General features: G+C 34.8%; 1 protein-coding gene across 1 annotated transcript; it reads right to left on the bottom strand.

Annotated features, from left to right (window-relative positions):
• Nucleotides 1–16,183: 16,183 nt before the first annotated feature.
• LOC110194401 (olfactory receptor 2W3-like) lies at nt 16,184–17,131 on the bottom strand. Its single transcript, XM_020966707.1, has one exon. The coding sequence runs from the start codon at nt 17,129–17,131 to the stop codon at nt 16,184–16,186; it is 948 nt and encodes a 315-aa protein (XP_020822366.1).
• Between the last annotated feature and the right edge of the window lie 8,611 nt (nt 17,132–25,742).

The raw sequence follows: 25,742 nt of genomic DNA, 5'->3' as shown, positions 1-25,742 counted from the left end.
TCAACTACCCAGTAAAATTGAGGAGATGAACATTCAATGAAAGAGGACTTTCAAACTTTCCTAATGAAAACATCAGAGCTGAACAGAAAATTTGATTTTCAAATACATGACTCAAGAGAAGCATAAAAAGTTAAACAAGAAAGGAAAAAAACAACAACAACCACAACAACGTGATACTTAATAAGATTAAACCATTTACATCCCTCCATGGGAAGATGGTACTCATAACAGTTTTTTTTATCAATTTTTTTTACATGACAATTTTGTTGTATACTTCAAAGAAATAATAAGTTGTACATAGTAGATCTGCAGTTTCATGTACAATCATCTTTTTTTAATGTGCTATGTTATGGAAGTGCTTGTTTTATTTCACTAATTAAAAATAAAATAAAAGAAAGAAAGGAAGAAAGAAAAAGTATCCTGATGTTGAGAAATATCAGCTCATTAGTTAATTAGGTTCCTATTTACATTTCCATTGTCAACTCTTATGGGTTTTTTTGGTTTTGTTTTTTGTTTTTTCCTAGGCAATGGGGTTAAGTGACTTGCCCAGAGTCACACAGCTAGTAAGTGTTATGTGTCTGAGGCTGGATTTGAACTCAGATCCTCCTGACTTCAAGGCCGAAGCTCTGTCCACTGAGCCATCTAGCTACCCCATAATTTGGCGGTTTGAACTAATGTCCTTTACCAATATTTTCACTTTCAATAAGATATATATACAGACACACACATATATTTTGAAAATTTAAATGTATTTGAATTTCAAATATTTTTAATTTCAAAGTTAATAGCTTAGCAACATATGCTAATCTTTTTCAACAGCCTGTCAAGAAAAACAAGTAGTATAAATACTGGATTTGATAACTTCTGAAATTCCTATTTATTCTCTGAGGATCCATGGTTCTGAATATATGAATAAGTATGATCTCAGAATGCACAGATCATGTATGTAGCTTCCATTGAAACTATATGATTAGATTCATCACTTGATTTTCCCTATATTAGCAACCACATTTCAAAATTTAAGAAGATTTTTCTTTATCAGATTTAGCCATAGAAACAAAAAATATACAAATATGATGTTACTTGTAACTCTTATGAACTGTATTTCTATTAGGTGAGTTAGAAGGAGTATACTCAGACAGAAAGTGTGAGTATAAGTTGACTTTAATGTGATGATAAAAAAAATTAATTAAGGGGTTAAAAAAAGGATCATACTGGAAGAAGAAGAAAGGGGAGGCAAAATAGGGTAAATTATATCACATGAAAAGGCATGAAAGACCTATTACAGCAGAGGGAAAGAAGAGAGAGGGTGAGCATTGTTTGAACCTAACTCTTATAAGATTTGACTCAAAGAGGGAACAACATACACACTCAGTTGGGCAGAGAAATCTATGTTACCCTCTAGGGTAGGAGGGGAAAGGGAAAAGAAAAGGGAAGTGGGCCTGATACAAGGGAAGGCAAACTGGGGAAAGCAGTAGTCAGAAGCAAAACACTGGTGAGGAAGGATAGGGTGAAAGGAGAGAGAAAAGTATAAAAAGTGCAAAAAATAGGATGGAGGAAAGTACACAGTTATTAATCATAACTGTGTTTGTGAACAGTGTGAACTCTCCCATAAAACAAAAGTGAATAGCAGAGTGGATTAAAAACTAGAGTCCTGCAATATGTTGTTTACAAGAAACACAGTTGAAGCAGAGAGATACACATAGAGTAAACATAAAAGGCTGGAGCAGAATATGTTATACTTGAGCTGAAGTAAAAAAAAAAAAGCAGGGGTAGCAATCATGATCTCAGACAAAGCAAAAACAAAAATAGATCCAATTAAAAGAGACAAGGCATCTTGCTAAAAGGTACCATAGACAATGAAGTAATGTCAATACTGAACATATATGCACCAAGTGTTATAGCATCCAAATTCTTGGAGAGGTTAAGTGAGTTACAGGAAAAAACAGACAGCCAAACTATACTAGTGAGGGACTCCAACCTCCCCCATCAGAATTAGATAAATCTAACCACAAAATAAACAAGAAAGAAGTTGAGGAGGTGAAGAGAATTTTAGAAAAGTTAGAAATGATAGTCCTCTGGAGAAAATTGAATGGAGATAAGTACATGACACCTACACAGAAATTAACCATGTATTAAGGCATAAAAACATCACAATCCAATGCAGAAAGGCAGAAATATTAAATGCATCCTTTTCAGATCAAGATGTAATAAAAATTGTATGTAATAAAGGATCATGGAAAGATAGATCAAAAATTCATTAGAAACTAAATAATCTAATCCTAAAGAAAGAGTGAGTCAAACAAAAATCATAGAAACAGTAAAAAATTTCATCAAAGAGAAGAATAATAATGAGACAACACACCAAAATTTATGGGATGCAGCCAAAGCAGTTTTTAGGGAACTCTAAATACTTAAATGAATAAAATAGAGAAAGGGGGGATCTATGAATTGGGCATGCAATTTAAAAAGCTAGAAGAAGAACAAATTAAAAGACTCCAATTAAAAAACAAATTAGAAATTCTGAAAATCAAAGGAGAGATTAATAAAATTGAAAGTAAGAAAACTATTGAACTAATAAATAAAACTAAGAGCTGGTTTTATGAAAACGCCAATAAAATAGATAAAACTTCGGTTAATTTGATTTAAAAAAGAAAGAAGAAAACCATATTTCCAGCATCAAAAATGAAAAGGGTTTTTTACCTTTTTACCACCAATGAAGAGGAAATTAAAGCAGTAATTAGGAGCTGTTTTGCCCAACTGTATGCCAATAAATCTGACAATCTAAGTGAAATGGAAGAATATTTGCAAAAGCATAAATTACCCAGATTAACAGAGGAGAAAATAAAATATTTAAATGATCCCATTTTGGAAAAAGAAATTGAATAAGCCATCAATGAACTCCCCAAGAAAAAATCTCCAGAGCCAGATGGATTCACAAGGGTATTCTACCAAACATTTAAAGATCAATTAATTCCAATACTGTATAAACTATTCAGAAAAATAGACAAAGGAGCCCTACCAAATTCCTTTTATGACACAAATACGGTGCTGATTCCTAATCCAGGAAGAACCAAAACAGAGAAAGAAATCAGAGACCAATTTCCCTAATGAATATTAATGCAGAAACTTTAAATAGAATGTTAGCAAAGAGATTACACAATTTATCATCAGTATAATAGACTATGACCAGGTGAGATTTATATCAGGAATGCAGTGCTGGTTCACTATTCAGAAAATTATTAGCATAATTAATTATATCAATAACAAAACCAACAGAAATCATATGATTATCTCAATAGAAGCTGAAAAAGCTTTTGACACAACACAACACCCATTCCTATTGAAAACACTAGAGAGTATAGGAATAAATGGAGCTTTTCTTAAAATCTATCTATCTAAAACCATCAGCAAGCATCATCTGTAATGGGGATAAGCTAGAAGCCTTTGCAATAAGATTAGAGGTGAAACAAGGGTGCCTATTATCACCACTATTACTCAATATTGTACTAGAAAAATTATCTTTAGCAATCAGAGAATAAAAAGAAATTGAGGGAATTAGGATAGGCAATGAGGAAACAAAACTATCACTCTTCCAAGATAATATGATGGTTAATATAGAGAACTCCAAAGAATCAACTAAAAAACTACTTGAAGCAATTAACAACTTTAGCAAAGTTGAAGGACATAAAATCAACCCACATATATCATTAACATCTCTATATATTAACCAACAAAGCTCAGCAAGGAGAGATAGAAAGAGAAATTCCATGTAAAATAACTATAGACAATATAAAATATTTGGGAGTCTACCTCCCAGGAACTATATGAACACAATTACAAAACAGTTTTTTACACAAAGTCAGATCCAAACAATTGGAAAAATATGAATTGCTCATGAGTATGGCAAGCTAATATAATAAAAATGTCAAATCTACCTAAATTAATTCACTTATTTAGTGCCATACCATCCTAACTACCAAAAATGATTTCAGAGAGTTAGAAAAAATAACAAAATTCATCTGGAAGAACAAAAGGTCAAGAATATCAATGAAACTAATGGGGGAAAAAATGCAAAGGAAGGTAGCCTAGCCATATCAGCTCTAAAACTATATTACAAAACTGAAATCATCAAAACTATTTGGTACTGGCTAAGAAATAAGAGTGGTGAATCAGTGGAATAGATTAGGTACACACGACGCAGTAGTAAATTGTTATAGTAATCTACTGTTTTATAAACCCAAAGACTCCAGCCTCTGGCATGAGAACTCACTATCTGAGAAAAACTGCTGGGAAAACTGGAAAATAGTATAGCAGAAACTAGGCATAGACCAACTTCTTACACCATATACCAAGATACAGTCAAAATGGGTACATGATTTAGACACGATAGGTGATAGCACAAGCAAATTAGGAGAGCAAAGAATAGATTACCTGTCAGATCTATGGAGAACAAAATGACTAATATGCAAATGTCTTACATAATTGCACATGTATAACCTATTTCTGATTGCTTACCATCTCAGGGAAGGACAAGAGGAGAGAGAGTGGAAGGGAGGGATAGAATTTGGAACTCAAAACTTTAAATAAAAATATTAATACAAAAATAAATAAGCAAATGAGCAAGAAAATAAAAAGTGGGGCATGAAGTCCAGGAATAACTTCCATATTCTGCCTCGACTAGTGCTTTATATTCCATTCAGGAGGTCAAAATTTAGAAGTATATGAATAAGTTTGAAAGTGTCCAGAGGAAGGCAACCAGGTTCATGAAAGCTTTGATTTCATGTGATAGAAGGATACTTTAAAGGAACAAGAAAGGTTTGACCTCATGAGGAAAAAACTTAAGGGAGGAAGGTAAGGACATGATACTCTTTAAATATTTGAAGAGAAATCATGTAGGAATACATTTGTTCTGATTGGACCCAAGAAATAAAAATAAGAGAAATAGGTAGAACTTAGAAATTTTTTAGAAAAAAAATTCTAGTTTTTAAAAAATGATTCTTTTTTCATTGAATGCTTTCAAGCAGAATTAGATAATCACTTTTAGATATGTAGAGAGACTTTTTTTTTAAGTATGGTAGATTAGATAGTCTCTGAAATTCTTTCCCAATAGGAAATTCTGTAATTCTCTAAACCTATGAAAACATTTCCAGAGAGTAGGTTTGTTTTTATGTTGCCACTAGGTGCCGCTTATTTTTTTTAATTTTTAGGGAATTGGGGTTAAGTGACTTGCCCAGGGTCACATAGCTAGTAAGTGTCAAGTGTTTGGTCTGAGGCCGGATTTGAATTCAGGTCCTCCTGACTTCAGGAACCTAATTAACTAATGAGCTGATATTTCTCAACGTCAGGATACTTTTTCTTTCTTTCTTTATTTTATGTTTAATTTATGAAATAAATCAAGCACTTCCACAACACAGCACAATGAAAAAGATGATTGTACATGAAACTGCAAATCTACTATGTACAACTTATTGTTTCTTTCAAATATACAACAAAATTGTCATGCAAAAAAAATTGATGAAAAAAACCTGTTATGAGTACCATCTTCCCATGGAGGGATGTAAATGGTTTAATCTTATTAAGTATCACGTTGTTGTGGTTGTTGTTGTTTTTTTCCTTTCTTGTTTAACTTTTTATGCTTCTCTTGAGTCATGTATTTGAAAATCAAATTTTCTGTTCAGCTCTGGTGTTTTCATTAGGAAAGTTTGAAAGTCCTCTTTCATTGAATGTTCATCTCCTCAATTTTACTGGGTAGTTGATTCTTGGTTGTAATCCAAGCTCTTTTGGCTTTCAGAATATTATATTCCAAGCCCTCTGATCCATTAATGTAGAAGTTTCTAAATCCTATGTAATCCTGACTGCAGCGCCTTGATAATTGAACTGTTTCTTTCTGGCTGCTTGCAGTGTTTTCTCCTTGACCAGATCGTTCTGGAATTTGGCTATAATATTACTTGCAGTGAGTATTCATTTTGGAATCTCTTTTAGGAGGTGATCAGTGATTTTTTTAAATAACTATTTTACTTTCTGGTTCTAGGATATCAGGGAAGTTTTCCTTGATAATTTCTTGAAAGATGCAGTCCAGGTTTTTTTTTTTTTTATCATGGCTTTCAGGAAGTCCAATAATTCTTAAATTATCTCTCCTGGATCTATTTTCCAAGTCAGTTATCTTTTCAATGAGATATTTTACATTTTCTTTTTTTTCATTCTTCTGATTTTCTTTGATTGGTTCTTGATGTCTCATAGAATCATTAGCTTCCACTTACCCAATTCTAATTTTTAAGGAATTATTTTCTTCATTTAGTTTATGTACCTCCTTTTCCATTTAGCTAATTCTACTTTTAAATGAGTTGTTTTCTTCAGTGGATTTTTTTTTTCCATTTGGCTAATTCTATTTTTTAAGGAATTGCTTTATTCAGTCAATTTTTTGTTCCCTTTCCTTTTCATAATTCTTCTACATAACTCTCATTTCTTTGCCCAATTTTTCTTCTATCTCTCTTACTTGATTTTTAAAATGCTTTTTGAGTTCTTCCAAGAGGACTTTATGGGCTTGAGACCAATTCATATTTCCCTTTGAGGCTTCACATGTAGTCATTTTGACATTGTTTTTCTCTTCTGAGTTTGTGTTTTGATTTTTCCCTGTTGCTATAGTAGCTTTCCATTATCAGTGTTCTCTTTTTTTAATTTTCAAGCTCATTTTAAAAAGTTGAGCTCTGCTCCTGGAGTACAGGGGGCACCACTGTCCCAAGCTTCTTGCACTAGGGGGTGAGAGCCTGGTCCCTGGTTTTCTGTGCCAAGGTTTCTGGGTCTGGCAGCTTGCCCACTGCACTAGGGTGGCCCAGCCTAGTCATACCTGTTGTGCCCTGGGTTCTGAGGCTGGCAATTTGCCTGCTGTGCTGGCAATAATACATAACATATGAACACAGATGTGTTATATTCTTGTTCTTCAATTTCAACAACACAGATCTGTATGTTGCACATCTGTGTCTATATTGAACAACTTTGAATGAGTTCAGAAACTTGCCTCACATCCTGACCATCACAAAAAAATGATTGAGAGGGGTGGACAATAAAAGATATCAGTGCATTTAATTTTCTTTGACTACAAAAAGGTATTTAAAATTTTTATAACACCACTTTAAAGTCCCTTCTCCAATAATGTTGCTCCCAAGAATTTGTCTAAATAAAAAAGGAATCTTTGAGATCTATGAGACAGATACTCCTTTTATCTCTATGATATATCTCTATCCCTGTGAATGCTAATATCAAGTGAGGGAGAAAGCAGGACAATAAATGTTTTATCAAAGGTGCTTGCTGTCATGGATACTATATAGCACAGTGACAAAACAGAAGTATTCTTTGCAGATGATTAGGTCCTCCAGATACACTTGTCTGTGGGTGATATTGTGTTGATTGTGTCAAGGCCTGGAGTTTTCATAATCACTCAAGGAATTTCAGCCCTAAGTATCTACAGAAGCAAGAAAAGCATGTGGAGGACATCTATTGTCATAGACTATGATGTATGGGTGAATAAAGCTAGTGAGTCAATATAAATATATATGTGTGTGTGTATATGTTTATGTATATGCATATGTGTATATGCATATATACACATATACCACATTTATATTTATATTTGTATGTGTGTATCTTAAACATCTAGTGAATTTGGAGGGTCAGGGTCAAGAAATGGTAGGAGAAAAGAGGACTAGATTCTCTTTTAGAAATTGTGCAATTCTTTTAATGACTCCACACTTCTCCTTAAAAACAAACACCTATATATTTAACATGAGTAAACATATCTGTGTCTGAGGATTTATATACTTTTTCTCCTCTCTCAGAAGTTTTGGGAGGTGTAAATAATGAAGTGATTTCCCAGGGACCCTTACAGAGTGGCAAATAAATGTCACTAGCCACGCAGAGCAGGGGTGGTTTATTGCCATGGATGAAATCTTTTATTTGAAGCTGTGGAGGGTCTATGAGTAATATCCCCTGCTCTCTGGCTCTGTATAGATGTGAATAGCAGCTTCCACAATGAGGCAAGTGGATTCTGGTGCATCTTAATGGAGACAAGATGGATCTTATACATAGAAAGACTATGGGAGGGATCTAGGAGTGGCCAAGTAGTTTGCAGGGGTGGAGGGGAAGGGGGAGGACAGTGAGGTAATAGAATGCCAGGGACCTGGCCAAGGGAGAATGGAGCCTAGCTAGGATTAAGGGTGGGAAATGGCTGGAGGCCATAGGAAGTTAAAATAATGGAGGGCTAGGCTAGGTTAAGGGTAACAGAGAATTGGGAGATTGGGTGTAGAAGATAACAAAAGGCCAGTTGATGGGATTATAGCCTCAAGCGAACTCCAGAGATTTGGCCCCTGGGGAAAGACCAGGGTTTTTCCTTTCTGGGGTCCATATCACATCCCTCCTCAAACAAATGGGATCCAAATTATTTTGGGGTAAGGGGAGAAGGTCTTGGCTTCTGAAATTGATTTCCTGCTGGCAAGGGGTGTAGAGCTCTCCCTGCCTCGAGGGGGTGCCAAAGAGGAGGTTGACTGGAATGGAGCACAGGCTGCATCCAGGGAATGACAGCATCCAACATTTTTTTGTGTGTGTGTGATAGGTGTGAGGTGGTACTTCAGAGTTCTTTTAATTTGCATTTTTCTAATCAATAGTGATTTGGTGCATTTTTTTCATGACTATAGCTAGCTTTGATTTCTTTGTCTGAAAACTGCCTGTTCCTATCTTTTTTTTTATCAATTCATTTATCAATTAAAGAATGAATTGCATTTTCATAAATTTGATGCAGTTCTCTATATATTTGAGAAAAGAAGCCTTTATCAGAGATATTTGTTGCAAATCCCCCCTCCCAGTTTTCTGGTTTCCTTATAATTTTGGGTGCACTCCTTTTGATTTATGCAAAAAAAATTTTATTTTTTCTCTTCTGTTGTGTTTTGTTTCCTCTTTCTGGCGGTTCCTCCTATTGGTTCTAATTTTTACTTACAACATCACTAATGTGAAAATATGCTTAATAGGAATGTATGTGCATAGCCTATATCAGATTGTGCACTGTCTTGGGAGGGAGGTGGGAAGGGAGGGAGAGAAAAATTTAAAGCTCAAAAGCTCATGGAAACAATTGTTGACAAATCACAATAAATTAATTTTTTTTATTTTTATACAATCAAAATTATCTATTTTACATTTTGCAATTTTCTCTATATTTTCTTGGGTCCTACATTCTTCCCTTATCCATAAATCTGACAGATAAACTATTCCATGCTCTCTTAATTTGCTTATGGTATCACCCTTTATGTGTAAATCATGTACCCATTTTGACCATATCTTGGTAAAGGATGTGAGATGTTGCTCTGTACCTATTTTTGGCCATAGTGTTTTTCTGTTTCCTCCGGCAGTTTTTATCAAATAATGAATTTTGTTCTAAAGTGTGGACCTTTGGGTTTATCATATACCAGATAGTCTATTATTACTTACTATATTACTATATTATTATTATTTACTATAATGTAATTTGTATTTAATCTATTCCACTGATCCACCACTCTGTTTCTTAGCCAGTACCAGATTGTTATAATAATTACCACTTTATAATACAGTTTGACATCTGGTATGGCTAGACTACCTTCTATTGTATTTTTTTTCATTGATTCTCTTGATATCCTTGAGCTTTTGTTCTTCCAGATGAATTTTGTTATTATTTTTTCTAGCTCTATAAAATAACACGTATGACAGTTTGATTGGCATGGCACTGAATAGATTAATTTAGGTATTTGTCTTTATCATATTGGCTGGGCCTACTCATGAACAATTAATATTTTTCCAATTGCTTAGATTGGACTTTATTTATGTGAAAAGTGTTTTATAATTGTGTTCATATAATTTATGGGGGTTTTTTTTTGGCAAGTACATTCCCAAATATTTTATATTGTCTACAATTACTTTAAATGGAATTTCTCTTTCTATCTCTTTTTTCCTGAGCTTTGTTGGCAATATATAGAAATTCTGATGATTTATTTGGGTTTATTTTGTATCCTGCAATTTTGCTAAAGCTGCTAATGATTTCAAGTAGTTTTTTAAGTTAATTTTCTAGGATTTTCTAAGTACAACATTATGTCATCTGCAAAGAATGATACTTTTGTTTCCTTATTATTTATTCTAATTCCCTTTAATTTCTTTTTTCTTCCTTATTGCTGCAGCTTACATTTCTGGTACAATATTAAATAATAGAGGTGATAATAGGCATTATTACAGACAATGCTTGCTGATGGTTTTAGACAAATAGTTCTCATCATTTTAAGATAAACTCCATTTATTCCTATGCTTTCTAGTGTTTTTAATAGAAATGGTTACTGCATTTTGTCAAAGATTATGTCTTTTTCAATGTGGCTTCAAACTATATTACCTCTCTTGGCAGCCATATCACATGTTGACTCATATTGAAATGGCATAATGTTAGATTTTAATCATTTTCAGAACAGCTATCTATTCCTGTTTCTCTTTTCTTGTACTTGTGAAATTGATTTTTAAATATAAACTTCACTTTAAATTTATCCTTATTGAATTTAATCTCATTTAATTACACCCAAGGAACTAACCTGTTAAGATCTTCATCACTGTTATCCAATGTGTTAGCCATCCTTCTATCTTTGTGTTATCTGCAAATTTTATAATCGTGTTATCTATGCCTTTATTGAAGTCCTTAATAAAATATTTTTGTAATGTTTTATTGATTCTTTTTCATATCACTGTCATTTCCCAATGGTTTTTCTTATCCCACTTCAATATAACCTTCTTTGTAATAAAGATGCGCAGTGAAGCAAAAGACTCATTATATTACATTTATTTTATTGCATTTTATTTTATATGCATTTTATTGATGTCTTTTCAATTTGAGACTGGGAGAAAAAGGGTTGTTAATGATAGCATATTTGAAAAAAAGAAGGAAAACCAGGTCATTGATGTAGGTTTTAAATGCACAGAAGAGAACAGAAAGTAGAACAGCTTTAAAAGTTATGTGTTGAATTTATTATATCTGTTACGGGGAAAGCAAGCTATACATTAAAAACTTATAAGTCCAGTCCCTGTCCCTCTATTTCTCATATATTTATGTGGAAGTATTTATGTGGAAGAAAAACAATATGCTTTTCTGTTTTATTCAAATCTGTCAGAGATATATTTTTAATTAATTTACTTTGGAGAAAGATTTCTGAATTCCTTCTGCTAAACAAAAAAGTTCCCCCTTTTAAAGTAGTTTACAATTCATATTTTCACAGAAATTCAGCTGCAGTAATAAAAAAATAATACATGGTCTCAGAATTATTGAGCAATGTGATCAGTATTGATGCTGGTATAACATCCCTCTCAGAGGGACTTGGGTAGAATCTGACTCTTTTCCTAGGGGTATAGGAAAGAAGAAAGGAGGGAGTGCAGAGAGAGCCAGAGACAGAAAGAAAGATAAGGACATGGGCAGAGACAGAGAGACAGAGAAAGAAATGATGTGTGATGTATACCTTATCCAACAGTGGTGGCAGCAACAGGGGTATGAATGAAAAGTGTCTGAGATGTTTCCTTTCCCAGGGTAATAGAAAGAAATGAAAGCCAAGGGGACAAACAACAAAATATAATACTTTTGCTTTTAAATAATAGCTATTCATATGTGTGTCTGGAGCATTAATATGAAAGTATGTTTTGTAAGGAATGGAAGGAATGAACTCTTAGTCCTTATCCCTTCCCCCTTGCTCTACTTTGACTGGGCATGATGGGCACTCGCTTTCTGAGCTCATTCATTTGTAGTTTTTAAATGATCTAGTTTTACTTCTTATAAGTATCTGTGGTGGATCCAGATTGGTGCATTTCCTTGTACGCCTCTTTGTAGTCTGAATGTGCAGGGCCCTAGCTATTTTAACCACATGGAATATTGATTGACTGGGAAGTTCTTTCTTTCTTGCTTGCTTAGTCTGGGATCACCAATCTCTTGTCCATAGTTAGAAAAATCTATCTAACTGGGGATATGTATTCTGAGACATTTATTTGCTTTTTTTAAATTTAAAAGCCCCTTAAAGCAGAAACTTTAAATGAAGGCTAGGATCATTTATTTCCTAAATTTAGTAAAACCAAATTTCATTGAAGATCCCTGGGAATACCTCCTAGGTATATTTGGGAAGGATAGTTTGAGAAATAGTCATAATTTCAGTTTCACTTCCACTCTGACCTTCTAAACCTCTTGTGTTATATTGGAATACACTTTTGGAGAAGATCTATCTTCTTGGAAAATTAGGCAAGTTCCCTCTTTCGGTTAGGGTGGTAAATAAAAGGCACACTTCTCTTAATTTGTTCTCTAATAAACTAAGGCAAATGTTCTCTCCCAATTTGTTAAGCAACGTGATATTACGTCTATTGAGGCATTACTAACTCTGACTTTTGGGGGAATTGAGTACATCCTCTATCTTGATATGGTTCCCATTTAAGGATCAAGGGAGATTAGGAATACAATACCGAAGTTAGCATTATAGTATAAATTCTTAATTTTTTATAATACATAAAAATGCCATGTGTTGTGTACTTGTACATGTGAATGTGGTTTCTCTTGATGGAATGTGCCTGTAATTATTTTGCACATGCCCAGTTTACCTAAAATAGAGACACTACCATGAGGAACAGCAGCGACCTACTTCTGGTAAAGAAACCCTATGTTACACTATCATGTCAGCAGGAGCAGCTGTACATGCTTAGCTCAAACTTATGCAATTAATTTACTTAAGCATCCAGAAGACAAGAACTATCTCATTTTTGTCTTTGTATCTACACATGGCATAACACGCTGCCTGGCACATAGTAGGTACTTAAATGCTTTTTAATTGATTATTGTATTGATTGATTGAAACATTTGAAGATAACTGTCATGGTCCTCTAAGTGATAGGATCATAGATCTAGAACTGGAAGAAACATTAGAATTCATCTAATTCAACCTCTTCATTTTACAAATGAAGAAGATGAGGATGAGGGATAAATGACCTTCCCAAAGTCAAAGTGCTAGTTTGCTCTTCTGCAGGATTAAAATCCCCATTTAATTTACCTAAACCTCACATTATATGAACACAAGGAACTTTACCAACTGACCTTATCTGGGCACCTTTCCACCTATTAACATCCTTCCTTGAATGTGTAATCTAGAACTGAACACAGTATTCCAAATCAGATCCAAACAGGGCAGAGTTCATAAGGATGATAATTCTTCCCCCTATACATTATGACTCTCTTAATGAAGCTATATGATGCTGTTAATTTGTAGTGAGTCTGTAATACATTAAAATCCCCCAGTTGTTAAAAGATAAGTTGGTATTTAAACATGCTTTCCCCATCTTGTATTTGTAAAGCTAACTTTAAAAAAATTGTGAATCTTTATGTTTTCTCTATAAATGTTGAATAGCATGCATAGATATCTAGGACACTCTACTAGAGAACTCCTTGCATATTGAGACTTTATGATTACTCTTTGGGTTTAGACATTATCAGTTTTTAATGCACCTAATCACACTACCACTATATCTCTTTATCTTTTCTATTAGGATGACATACGTGAGAATTTGAAATTATTTTCTAATACTACTCACACAAGGGGTGTTTGCTTCATATTAGAACTAAGGAATTTGCTAGACAGCTACTTTGGAATCCTATAACTTGGGTAAGTTACCAAATCATGTTCCAAGTACTGATCTAAAAGCTGTAGTGACTATGAGTATTAAACACAACATAGCTTCTTTAGGATTCTTGGAGTCCCTTTCAGTTTGTCCTCAGGCTCTTATAAAGTAGTTTGCATATTAATTTCATTATAATGTATAACTAGCTTGATGCCTCCCATTCTCCTGTGATCTAAATCTTTTATAACTTCATACCACTAGCTCATATATTGATTATAGATTCTTAATGTAATCAAAAATGAAAGGTATGGCCTGAACAAACTCCAGTCACCTATGTCAGTTTGAATTTCTCAAATTTTACCCTTCTCTTTTTGCTCTTGCCCCTTGCTGTCATCACTGAGACAAGCACTTGTCAAAATTCCTTGGTCAATCTTTTTATGGTGGCAAAGAATTGGAAATTGAGGGGATAGCCATCAATTGGGTACTGGCTGAACAACTCATGGTATATGAATGTAATGGAATACTATTGTTCCATAAGAAATGATGGGCAGGTGCATTTCAGAAAAACCTGAAAAGATTTGCATGAACTGATGCTGAGTAAAGTGAGCAGAACCAGGAGAACATTGTACACAGTAATAGAAGCATTATATGATGACTGACTTTGATAGATTTAGCTCTTCTCAGCAATGTGATGATCTAAGATATTTCCAAAAGACTCATGATGGAAAATGCTATACACATCCAGAGAAAAAACTATGGAATCTGAATGCAGATTAAAGCATACTATTTTCTCTTTTTTTTTTGTTTCCTGTTTTTTTTCCCTTTCATTCTGATTCTTCTTTCACAACACAACTAATGTGGAAGTATGTTCAATATGATTGTACTATACCATAGTACAATCATATTAAATATATGATAACTTATAAATTTATAAATATATCATAATATGATAGCCTATATCATATTGCATGCCATCTTGGGGAGGAGGGAGTAGAAGGGGTGAAATTTAGAACCCAAAATCTCACAAAAGTGAATGTTGAAAATTTAAAAAAAAGAGTCCTTTGCCAAAAATTGTTTGGTCTCATAATCTCTAGGGAAAAGGGAAGGAAAGAATAACCTTTTCTCATTATTTCATGTAAGCACACATCATATCCTCTCCCTACTTACAGTCTAATGCCTTCATGAGTTATTCCTGGAATTTATATGTAAAATATACAAATACATAGAGACATACATACATATATGCATACAAATACATATAAATATAACACACACATGTCTATATGTATGTTCATATATAAATTTTGTATATAAATAAAATGTATAAAACAATATACAGACTTTATATACATGCACATATAAATATATATAATTAATATATACACAAACTTTACATAAATATGTGTAAAACTTTATACATGAAGATTAATATTTAAATATTACTTATTGATATGATATATAAATAAAACTAGAGATGTATGCTATCTTGACTTCCTTCCTAGTCTCTAATATCTCACTAGTTTTCTCCCACTGCTGTTCTTGTAACTTTTAAAAATGGCAATATTGAGTGACATTGGAATATTGTGGCAAAAGGGTAACATTGGAACAACTTTAGATATTCTGTTTACATTAACTTCTCAGGGGGTACTCCCAAACCCACATTTGTCATTATTTCTTGAGCCTGAAATATCCATAAAACTGCAGGAGGAAACCAGAGCTTTTTCAAATACAAGTTACCCTAAAATCTAGGCAGACTACGTCTATAACATTACCCTTGTCTACCAGTTTAATAATTCTTCCAAGAAAGGAAATATTTATCCTGGTATGATCTAATTTTGATGAAGCCATGGCTCTTTGTGATCATATCTTCCTTTTCATATGTTCCTTCCCTAGCTTTTGAATTCCTAGAATTTTGCCAAGAAATGAAATAAAGTTTATTGGTCTACAGTTTGTAGGTTCCATTTTCTTGTCTTAAAAAAGTAACAACACAACTTAGGATACTTTCTCTTCTCTAATCCTATAGTGTCTTGGAGGTTGGAAGAACACCTAATTCAATGGAGGAAAGAAAGCAGAAAATCTTCCTAAAAAGAAGGAAACTAGAAGTTCTGAAAAGAAAGCAGCTGCTTGTCCTATAAGGAATGATGTATAAATGCACAGGTACCTGTCTAGTACAGGTTAGGGTTGAGCTTTGGTCTTTGGTAACTTGAGGAAATGAAGGTACTGAGGCAACTATTTGTTGAACTAATAACTATAGAGAGATTTGCTATCTTCTTGAAGCATATGACAAAAGATGTGACCAAAACAATTGTAAAAGAATCACCCAATTACATTCAGGTGATTCTTGTGGGTATAAATGATACACCTAGAAAGAATCTCAAAAGCATTGGGAAAGTATAAAGCCCTAAGCAAGAAATTGGAGCTATAAGGTGTGCAAGTGATATTTTAATCATTGATTCCTGTTTTTTTTTCCCAGAGCTGAGACTTTGTGAAGGGCTGTGGTAGAGGCTGTTAGTGTCCAGCAATTTTTTTTTTGCCATCATTTTTCTCTTGCCCCTTTGTTCACTCTCAGAAGCCTCCTCAGTGCCCCTTTCACTTCCTTATTTCTCAGTGTATAGATGAGTGGGTTAAGAAGTGGAGTCATTATATTGTAGAAGAGGGTAAGGAACTTGCCCTGGTCCTGAGAGGCACTGTTCCCAGGTTGCATGTACATGTAGATAATATTGCCATAAAAGAGGGAGACTATAATGAGATGGGAGCTGCAGGTGTTGATGGCCTTCTGTCGCCCTACTGCTGACTTGATCTTTACCACTGCCTGGGTGATATAGCCATAGGAGACCAAAACAAGGACTAAGGGTGTCAATACAATAACCACTGCCAGCACAAATACAGTGCCTTCAATAACAACAGTGTTTACACAAGCCAATCGAATCAGTGCTGGCATTTCACACAAGAAGTGGTCCACCTTGTGATGTCCACAACGGGGCAGTTTCAGAGTTATAGGGGACATGATCAAGGAGTTGACCACACCACCAAACCAGGCCATAGAAACTAGTCCCAAGCAGAGTTTTGGATGCATGTTCACCATGTAATGAAGAGGCTTGCAGACAGCAACAAAGCGGTCATATGCCATGACAGCCAGAAGGAGACATTCTACACCACCCAGAGCTAGGAATAGGAAAAGTTGAATAGCACAGCCTGTGTAGCTAATGGTTTTATCAGGCCCACTCAGGTTGTAGAGCAGTTGTGGGATGGAGCTAGTGGTAAAGCAGAGATCCAGGAAAGAGAGGTGAGTAAGAAAGAAATACATTGGCATGTGGAGGCGAGAGTCTATTTGGGAGAGTAGGATGATGGTTGTGTTACCCACTACTGTCAGGAGATAGGAAATCAAGATGACCACAAAAAGGACCACCTCAAGGTAGGGCCTGTTGGAGAATCCTAGAAGAATAAAGTCATCTTGGGTGCTTTCATTGGTCCCACCCATCATTCCTATTATACCTGGAGAGAAAAGGAAACAGAAATAATGAATGGATTACCACAGTCCTTTGTACTTTATAACCCAGTGCTGAAAGATCAACCCCTAAAATATCTACTAAAATCCCAAATAACTGAAATCTTTATTTTTCACATTGCCCAAGAGAAATGGAACAAATTGTGAAACTCAGACTTTTATAGCCAAGATTCCTAACTACTAATGTAAAATTGGTCCATTGTATACTTAAGTATTCACTATATGCTCAATGTTTTGGTGATATTACATTCTCCTGGAGTTCCTCCTCTTAATTGCTCCTCTCTTACCTTTGTTAACTCCTCTTCAATTCTCTCAATGAAGTGAATGTAGGTGGGCAAATTTAATAAAATTTCCTGAATTTGTGGTTGTGTGGATGCTGATTTTGATTCCATTGATCAAAAATTATCTCTTTTCATGTTTCTTTAAAAAATTTTAAATAAATTCATTAGCCTAGCAATTTAGATGATAAACAAATTTGACCCCATTCTACCTTTCTAGTCTTATCTCTCACTGTTTGCCTTCACAAGTTCACCACTCCAGTCAAATTAACCATACTTCATCAGGTCCTAACGTTTTGTTTTTTATTGCTCATGACCTTCTCTATGTTTGGAATATCCTGTCACCATTACCCTTATGTTCCATCTCCATAATTCTGGAATTCATTAATCTAACCATAACTTCCTATCCTTCCATTCCTTTCTATGCTTCAGATCTCCTAAATCTCAGCTTACTTAAATTTTCTCTCCTTACTTCAAGCTTCAGTCTCTCCATTCATCCCTGCTTTCCCAAGTCGTCACCCCTGTTCTTGTTTTTCACTTTCCTTCCTTCATTCTCTTTGACATTCTCACTAACCAGTTAAACTTTATAACATATATCCTTTCTATCCTTGCATCCCTTGACATTTTGTCCCGTTATTGTTCAGTCATTTCAGTTGTATCTGACTCTTTATGACCCCATTTGGGGTTCTCTTGACAAAGATACTGGAGTGGTTTGCCATTTCCTTTTCAGCTCATTTTATGGATAAGGAGCAGGAGGCAAACAGAGTTAAATGACTTGTCCAGGATCACACAGCTAGTAAGAATGTGGGGCCAGATTTGAACTCAGATCTTCCTAACTCCAGGAGCCTCACACTATCCATTGTGCAACCTAGTTGCCTCATTTTGTCCCACAGCCAGTGATTAATTCTAAACCTCGATTCTGGACTACTTCCACCATATGCTTTCATAGGTACTTCTCATGTAATGGATACTAATGGAGGAATTCACACAATTGTATTCACCAGGTCCCTTACAGAAATGTAGGTTATTTTTTCTTATCTGGAATTTCACAGCTACATAACAATTCTTTTACTTTCCTCTATCACACTCCCTAGAGTGCTTTTCTACAAATATTTTTTTTTCTCCTCAAGCTACCAATGCCATCTCTTATCCATTCACTCTCAGCAAAGTAACTTGTCTTATGCTGTACTGAAAAATCTGAGGCCATGCATCATGAGTCTTACCTTCTTCCAAATTCTAAAACTCATATGACCTCAACATGATCACTCTTCTCACCTCTTTTGCTCATGCTCACAAGGTGAGATGACTCTTCTCTTTGGAAGTATGTATCTTTGTATTGGAAACTATGTATGTATGTATGCATGTATCTATCTCTTTGATTCCATCCCCTTTGACCTCCTCCAGGAGCATACCCTTTTAATTCTCTCCCTGTATAACTCTTTAATTTTGGTCTCTCCATATCCACTTCCTTTCTTTTTTGGTTAATTTTCAATATATAAAGAAGTATAGAAAAAAGAAGATTATATATGAAACCATTAATCTCTATTTTGTCAAGGTTAAGTGTATGTTAACTTAAACACAGTAGCAACAATGGTGTTTTCTTTAAGTACTCTTTTGAATTTCCTGCTGCTCTCTTCTGTGTAATTTTAGTTTTCAAAATTTCTCCTCCTTTTTTTTTAATTTGCATTACCACCAATACCCACACACTTCAAATAAAAATATCAAATAAATATGTTTAAGCCAAATAAATTTACCTCATGGCCATGTCTGAAAATACCAAGAAGTGGGATTCATGATTCATTCATGGTCTTTTGGAAACATGCTTAACAATTACTTTGACCTGAGTTTTTAGGTCTTTCAAAATTTTTTTTCCCTTCAGATTATTTTAGCAATTGTACAAATTGTGCTTCTGGTTATGCCCATCTGTATAATTTTATACAAATTTCTCCAGGTTTCTGTGAATTCATCCCTTTAATAATCTCTTATGGAGTAATGATATTCCCTTAGGTTTCTTTTTTTTTAATTTTTTAAGAATTTATTTATTTTTAGTTTTCAACATTCACTTCCATAAGATTTTGAGTTTTAAATTTTCTCCCCCTTCCTCCCCCCACATAGCATGGAATCTGATATAAGCTCTACTTATACATTCATATTAAGCAAATTTTCCCATTAGTTGTGATGTAAAGAACAATTAGAACTAATGGGAGGAACCATGAGAATGAAGCAACAAAACAAAATAACAAAGGAAAAGGAGAGCAAATAGTATGCTTCCATCAGCATTCAGAATCCATAGCTCTTTCTCTGGATGTGGACAGCATTTTCCATCATGAGTCTTTTGGAGTTGTCTTAGATCTTTGCATTGCTGAGAAGAGCCAAGTCTAGCAAAGTCAATCATTGCACAATGTGGCTGTGAATGTGTACAATGTTCTCCTCATTCTGCTCATTTCCCTCAGCATCAGTTTGTACAAGTCTTTCCAGGTTTTTCTTAAGTTCGTCTGCTCATCATTTCTTACAACATAATAGCATTCCATTACATTCGTATACCACAACGTGTTTAGCCATTCCTCAATTGATGGGCATCCCCTCAATTTCCAATTCTTTGCAACCACAATAAGAACTGCTATAAATATTTTTGTACATGTGGGTCCTTTTTTTGTTTTAATGGTCTAATTCCTTTAGATTTCTATGCCATAATTTGTTCAACTACTCTTTATTTGATGGGCATATACTTTATTTCCAGTTCTTTGCTACAATAAAAGTACAACTCTAAATGTTTTTGTACACATAAGTTCAAAAAGTATTTTTCCCTCTGTTTTTGATATCTTTTGATTATATAACTCATAGTGATATCATTGGGCTAAAGGACATATAGTTTTATTGACTTCTTGTATATAACTCCAAATTGCTTTAAAAATGGATAAGCCAATTTATATCTCCATCAACACTGCATTACTGTGGTTGTTTTCCCTTCCTATAATTATATTTTCCTCTCTTGTTATCTTTGACAATGTGATGGATATAACCTTATTGTTATTTTAATTGGCACTTCTTTTATTGTTATTGATTTGGAGTATTTTACTGTGGTTGTTGATAATGGAATTTTTTGATAAATGCCTATTTAAATCTTCTGGATATTTTAGCTATTGGGGAATAGCTCTTATTATTATATATTTATACAAATTCCCTGTATATTAATATCAGATAAATTTGCTAGTAAAGTTCTCTTTCCATACCGCACTCCCAGGCAACTGTTTAAATTCTACTTCTAGCTTCATTGATATTGTTTGTTCAAAAATGGTTCAATTTCATGTAATTTAAATTGCTCATTTTCTTTCCTGTCCTCTGTAGTTGTGGAATGTCCATTCTTTCTTTTGCCTCTAATTTATTTAAGTTACATAGCTATTTTGAGCTTATTGTGTTATATTATTTGAAATGGAGATGTGAAGCTAAAATGGTGGAGTAGGAAGAATCAGTCTAAGCTCCACTTAAGAGTATGGGGAGGAATGGCAAAGATGTCTATGAATACTGTGGTCAAGATCTGTCCAGGATCACAGGGCCTCAAGAAGCTATACACTTGAGTAAGAGGAGGTCCCAAGGCACAACCTTGGGACCAATGGGAATAGGTGTCAAGTCTGACCAAGTTCCAAGTCAAAAATCCAAAGCCAATTGTGGAGGGGACCTGTGCCCAGGGGGTGGATAAGGAAGACAAGGTAGGGAAGCCAGAGATCATATACTGAGAGAAGAGAAAGTTTAGAAGCAAGCAGTAGCTTTGTGGCTCAGATCCTGGGAGCAGATCAGAGTCTTATTTCCAGCTTCTAACGCAGTTTTAAGCCTATAGATGAATAACCACTGCAGGAATAACAGACCAAAGAGGGTCCTGCAGGTCTGTCCCTTAGAACAAACAAAGCTCCCTAGCTGGTTCACAGTGGAGTCTACTTTTGCTTTGACCCAAACCCAGATAAGAAACACGCAGAGCTCGTACCAGGGGAGAAACAATCAGACTTTGCCCAGAATCACTTTAACTCTCTAACTTTCCTCATCTTTTTCCTCTCACCCCCATCTCCCTACCCCAATTAATTCCAGGGGAATATAATCTTTTGAAGACAGAAACTGAATGACAGAATCATTGAATCTTAGTTTTCAAAAGGAATTCAGTAGTTGTACTAGATATCCAACCCTTGAAGGAAGACGAGTGCCCAACTATAACACACTGCATAAGTAATTAGCCAGCCTTTATCGGAAAGTGTACAAGGAAGGAAAACCAACCACCTCTAAAGGGCAGCTTATTCAGCTTTTCAATGGGTTAATTTTTAGTAAGTTTATCTTGAGGTCACATCTAAATAGTGAGAAAATGGTCATTTAAAACAATTCTTAGGTTTCTCCTAAAGCCCTGAAAACTGAAAAAGGATTAAAAAAAGATATCAATGGTAAGTTTGGGTGTACTGTGAGGGACAGATAGACAAAAATTTGAGATCTTTAGTTGCACAGGATTGTTATTCCCAGTAACCTCTTATGACCATTTTGCCTTCTTACCTTACCCTCTTTGTATTACCTTTTTGAAATACCAAATAGGAATCTTTTAAGTTCTCAGAAGAGTACTCTCTGCTTTCTATAGAGTGAAGCATATACTAGAAAATTAGTTTTATTCATATTGAGTTTCTCTTACGGAGGCAGTTACAGTAAGAATAACTGGCTGAGAGAATTTTGAAGATTCCTTTTGCAAAGATCATAAAGCTTAGTAGTTAATGATGAACTTATTTTCCCTTATTGGATAAGATGCTGAAATTCAGGGGAAGGGGTCACAAGATTCAGATGCGGGAAGAAGACATCTCATCATTCCAAGGAATTTAAAACTGAGTCCAACATCTTTCCTCCAAAAGGGACCCTTGAAAGGGTACTTCTAGCTTCTAAACTAACCTGTCATTACCATTCTTCATATGGCATAGCAGATAGAGAGCCAGCCTTGAAATCAGGAAGACTTCTGTTCAAGGTTTGGCTCTGTAACTTGTTGGCTGGATAACTTAACCTCTCAGTCCTTCTAGTCAATTCTCTAAGACTGTAAGGTGCAGAGAAGGTGCTAACCTGCATTGGTAGGGGAAGTTTCCTTAACTGGGAGTTTCCCATACCAAAGAAACCACAGGTTCAGTCTGATGCCTATCCATACAGGTTGTCATAGCTGTCAATCCACTTTGCCTCTCATTCGTTTTCACAGAATCTGAGAGTTAAAAGAGACCTCAGATGCCACCTAGTCCAACATGTCCAGGAATTCCTTGATTTCTGTTTCTAAGAATTTTATTTTTCTTTCTGGAAAAATTCTAGAATATATTATTGAAGAGAGAGTTAATGAACACCTAAAAAGTTGTGATAATAAATATTTTACATGAGAAGGGTGAAAAAGAGGGGAATATGCATTGATATATTCCCTACTATGTGCCAGGCACTGTGCTAAGGGCTTCACATGGCTGGATTTGAACTCCAGTCTTCCTGACTCCAGGACCAGTATCCTTTCTGGTACTCCATGTCTGAGTAACCTTATTTCCTTTTGTTTTACTGTGTTGCAAAATCAGAGTAGTACTATTCAATATAGTTTGATATAGCCAGATTGTCTAACTCAATTTTTAGAAACATTTAACAAAATACCACATGTAACTACTTTGGGAAAAGATACAGAGATGTGCTTTAGTTAGTGGCACAATTAGAGGATTCCATTTGATAGAATCAAAGCTCTTGAATGGCTAAACTCAAAAGTGATCATCATTGTTTTAATAGCAATGTGAAAGGAAGTCTTCTTTGGCGTGCCTGAAGGATTTGGGTTGTTCTTGTGCTATTTAATGTTTCTCAATGACTTGAAGAAGATATACCTATCATATTTAATTTTAATTTTTAACTGTGTTAATTTTTTTATCCCCTTTACCGCAGTTTCAATGCACAGTAAACACTTAATAAATATTTGATCACTGGGTGAAGTTGATTTTAAAAAATCTCAATTATATAATTTTATATTTATTCCTATTAAATACAATCGTATTTTTAGTTATGCTTATAATTTCAGCCTATCAAAATCTTCATGGATTCTGATTCTGTTACCTATGCTAAATATTTCTCTCAGCCTCGTATTATAGAATGTATGACATTTTTTGTGTATAATCATTTGAGTCAAAATATCAAATTATAATAGTGATAAAAATATCAAATGGCATGGGGGCAAGGACTGCTTTCTAGGGCACTCTACTAGATACTTTCCCCAAGTTGTCATTGACCAGTTAGGGGACATTTTTTGGGTTTGGCCATTCAACTAATTATAAGTTCACTTAGGAGTTCTTTCATCTAGCCCAAATCTCCCAAGCAAAGGATGATGCCCAATTTAATTCAGCAAGCATTTATTAGAGGCCTACATTGAGTACTTTGCTTAGTATCAAGGATAAAATGTCAAAAAACAAAACAGTATTTCCTACCTTTAAAGAGTTTACCTTCAATTGTCATGAGGGTGGGAAGAGGAATGGTGAATAGAACCAGAAGTAATTACAAAATATATGCCAAGTAAATTCAGAATTATTTAAAATAGAGGAGGGAAGGCAAATAACAAGAGGGTAAATTTAAATTTGGTGATACTTCCAGAGAAACATGAAGGAAGATAGGGGGAGCAAAAGCAGGATATGAGGGGAGAGAACATTCCAACCACTTTTCAAAGTTCACAAAGTGTGATAGAATATCACTTATGGGGAAGAAGGTAACTTTGGCCAGAGTATAAAGTGCATTAAGGTGCATAATGGATATTCAACCTAAACAGAGGAGTTGAAAGGCTTTAAATTCCAAGCAAAGGAATTTGTATTGTATTAGAGGAAATAGCTACTGAATCTTCTTGAGAAGGGGGTGCCCACGGTTCTGTACTTAAACTCAATTTAGCAAGTGCTTGTGGAAGGAGGAGCGGTTCTATAAAGGGAGACTAACTAGAAAACTTCTGATAGCATAAGAGAGAGATGTGCAAAGTTGTGAGAGTAGAACGCACAAAGACTTCTCAACTGATTGGATATGAAGGGTGAGAGTGAAGAGGGAAGGAGCCCTAGGTTGTGAACCTTGGCAGGGGTGAGGAGGGGAGGCAGAGGGGAGCTGTATTTAACAGAATTAGGGAAGTTAGAGAGAAGGATGCATTTAAGGGGTTAATCTCAAGAGTTCTGTTTTGGAAATATTGAGTTTGAGATACCTGAGGGTCAGTCCAGTAAGGCAATTGTGATTAGACTAGATTAGGCATTAGAGATGAGAAGTTATTTCCTAATTACTGTCTCTGTGCCTTTGGTTATGGCATGTTTCCAAACTTCATTTTCTTTCTGGAACCCCTCAACCAATCACTCCTTATAGCCTTTCTTTAGATTCACATTTTAAAAACTAAATTCATCTGGGAAACTTTCCTTGACTTTGCCAGCCTTTCAAAATTTACGGAATTGGCTAGCCTTTCAACATTTACAGAACATGGCTGCACTCTAGAATGCTATGTGATGCTTACTAACAACATTGTAAAGTAGGCAGTATTGTTATTTTTGTCCCCACTTTAAGATGCAGAAATTGAGGTTCAGAGAAGATGAGTCATTTTTCAGGGTTAAAAGTAGTAAGCAGTGGACCTAGATCTTGAACCCACATTTTCTGGCTGTAAATTCAATGCTTCAGGCATTATACCATATTTCCTATACATTTTCCTTTTCCTTGAGTACATCCTACTCTGAGTACTTGATTGTATAGTTAGGAAACTTTTAACGGGTGCTTGTTAACTAATAACCTAATAAACATCATTCAGACCACACATGGAGCTTTAGATGCAGTTCTTAATGCCATATTTTAAATGTGACTTTGGTAAATTGTAGCACATCAAGGAAAGGGAAATCAAGATGTTAAGGGGCTTTAAAACCAAATTCTTTAAACTATGTTTAAGGGAATTGGATTAGTTCAACATGGAGAAGTCAAAACTTAAAGAACTATCATTTGAAAGGCAAAAGTCTGCCTTACTGTGAGTTGGTTCAAAGGGCATAAGGAACATCAATGGTTAGAAGTTACAGGAAGACAGATTTTAGGTCACCCTAAGGTTAGGCTTCTAAATAAGTAAGAGCTCTCCAAAAAGTGAACAGATGATTAAGCACAGGATATACAATTCACTTATTGGAGGTATAAGATATAAGGTGACTTTGTAAAATGCTACTTTTTTTGAGTTAACAGGCACTGATTTCATACCTTCTTTCAGACCTATACTCTGAATAGAAATGTAAGAAAGCTTGGGATAGTTGATGGGTCAGACTACTTACCATTTCTGGAGGCAT

Source organism: Phascolarctos cinereus, unplaced genomic scaffold, assembly GCF_003287225.1.
Source record: "Phascolarctos cinereus isolate Bilbo 61053 unplaced genomic scaffold, phaCin_HiC Scaffold_5;HRSCAF=322, whole genome shotgun sequence".
In the NCBI taxonomy this organism is placed as follows: Eukaryota; Metazoa; Chordata; class Mammalia; order Diprotodontia; family Phascolarctidae; genus Phascolarctos; species Phascolarctos cinereus.
Note: the sequence above shows the minus strand (reverse complement) of the source record. Positions and strands in the feature narration are given on the sequence as shown.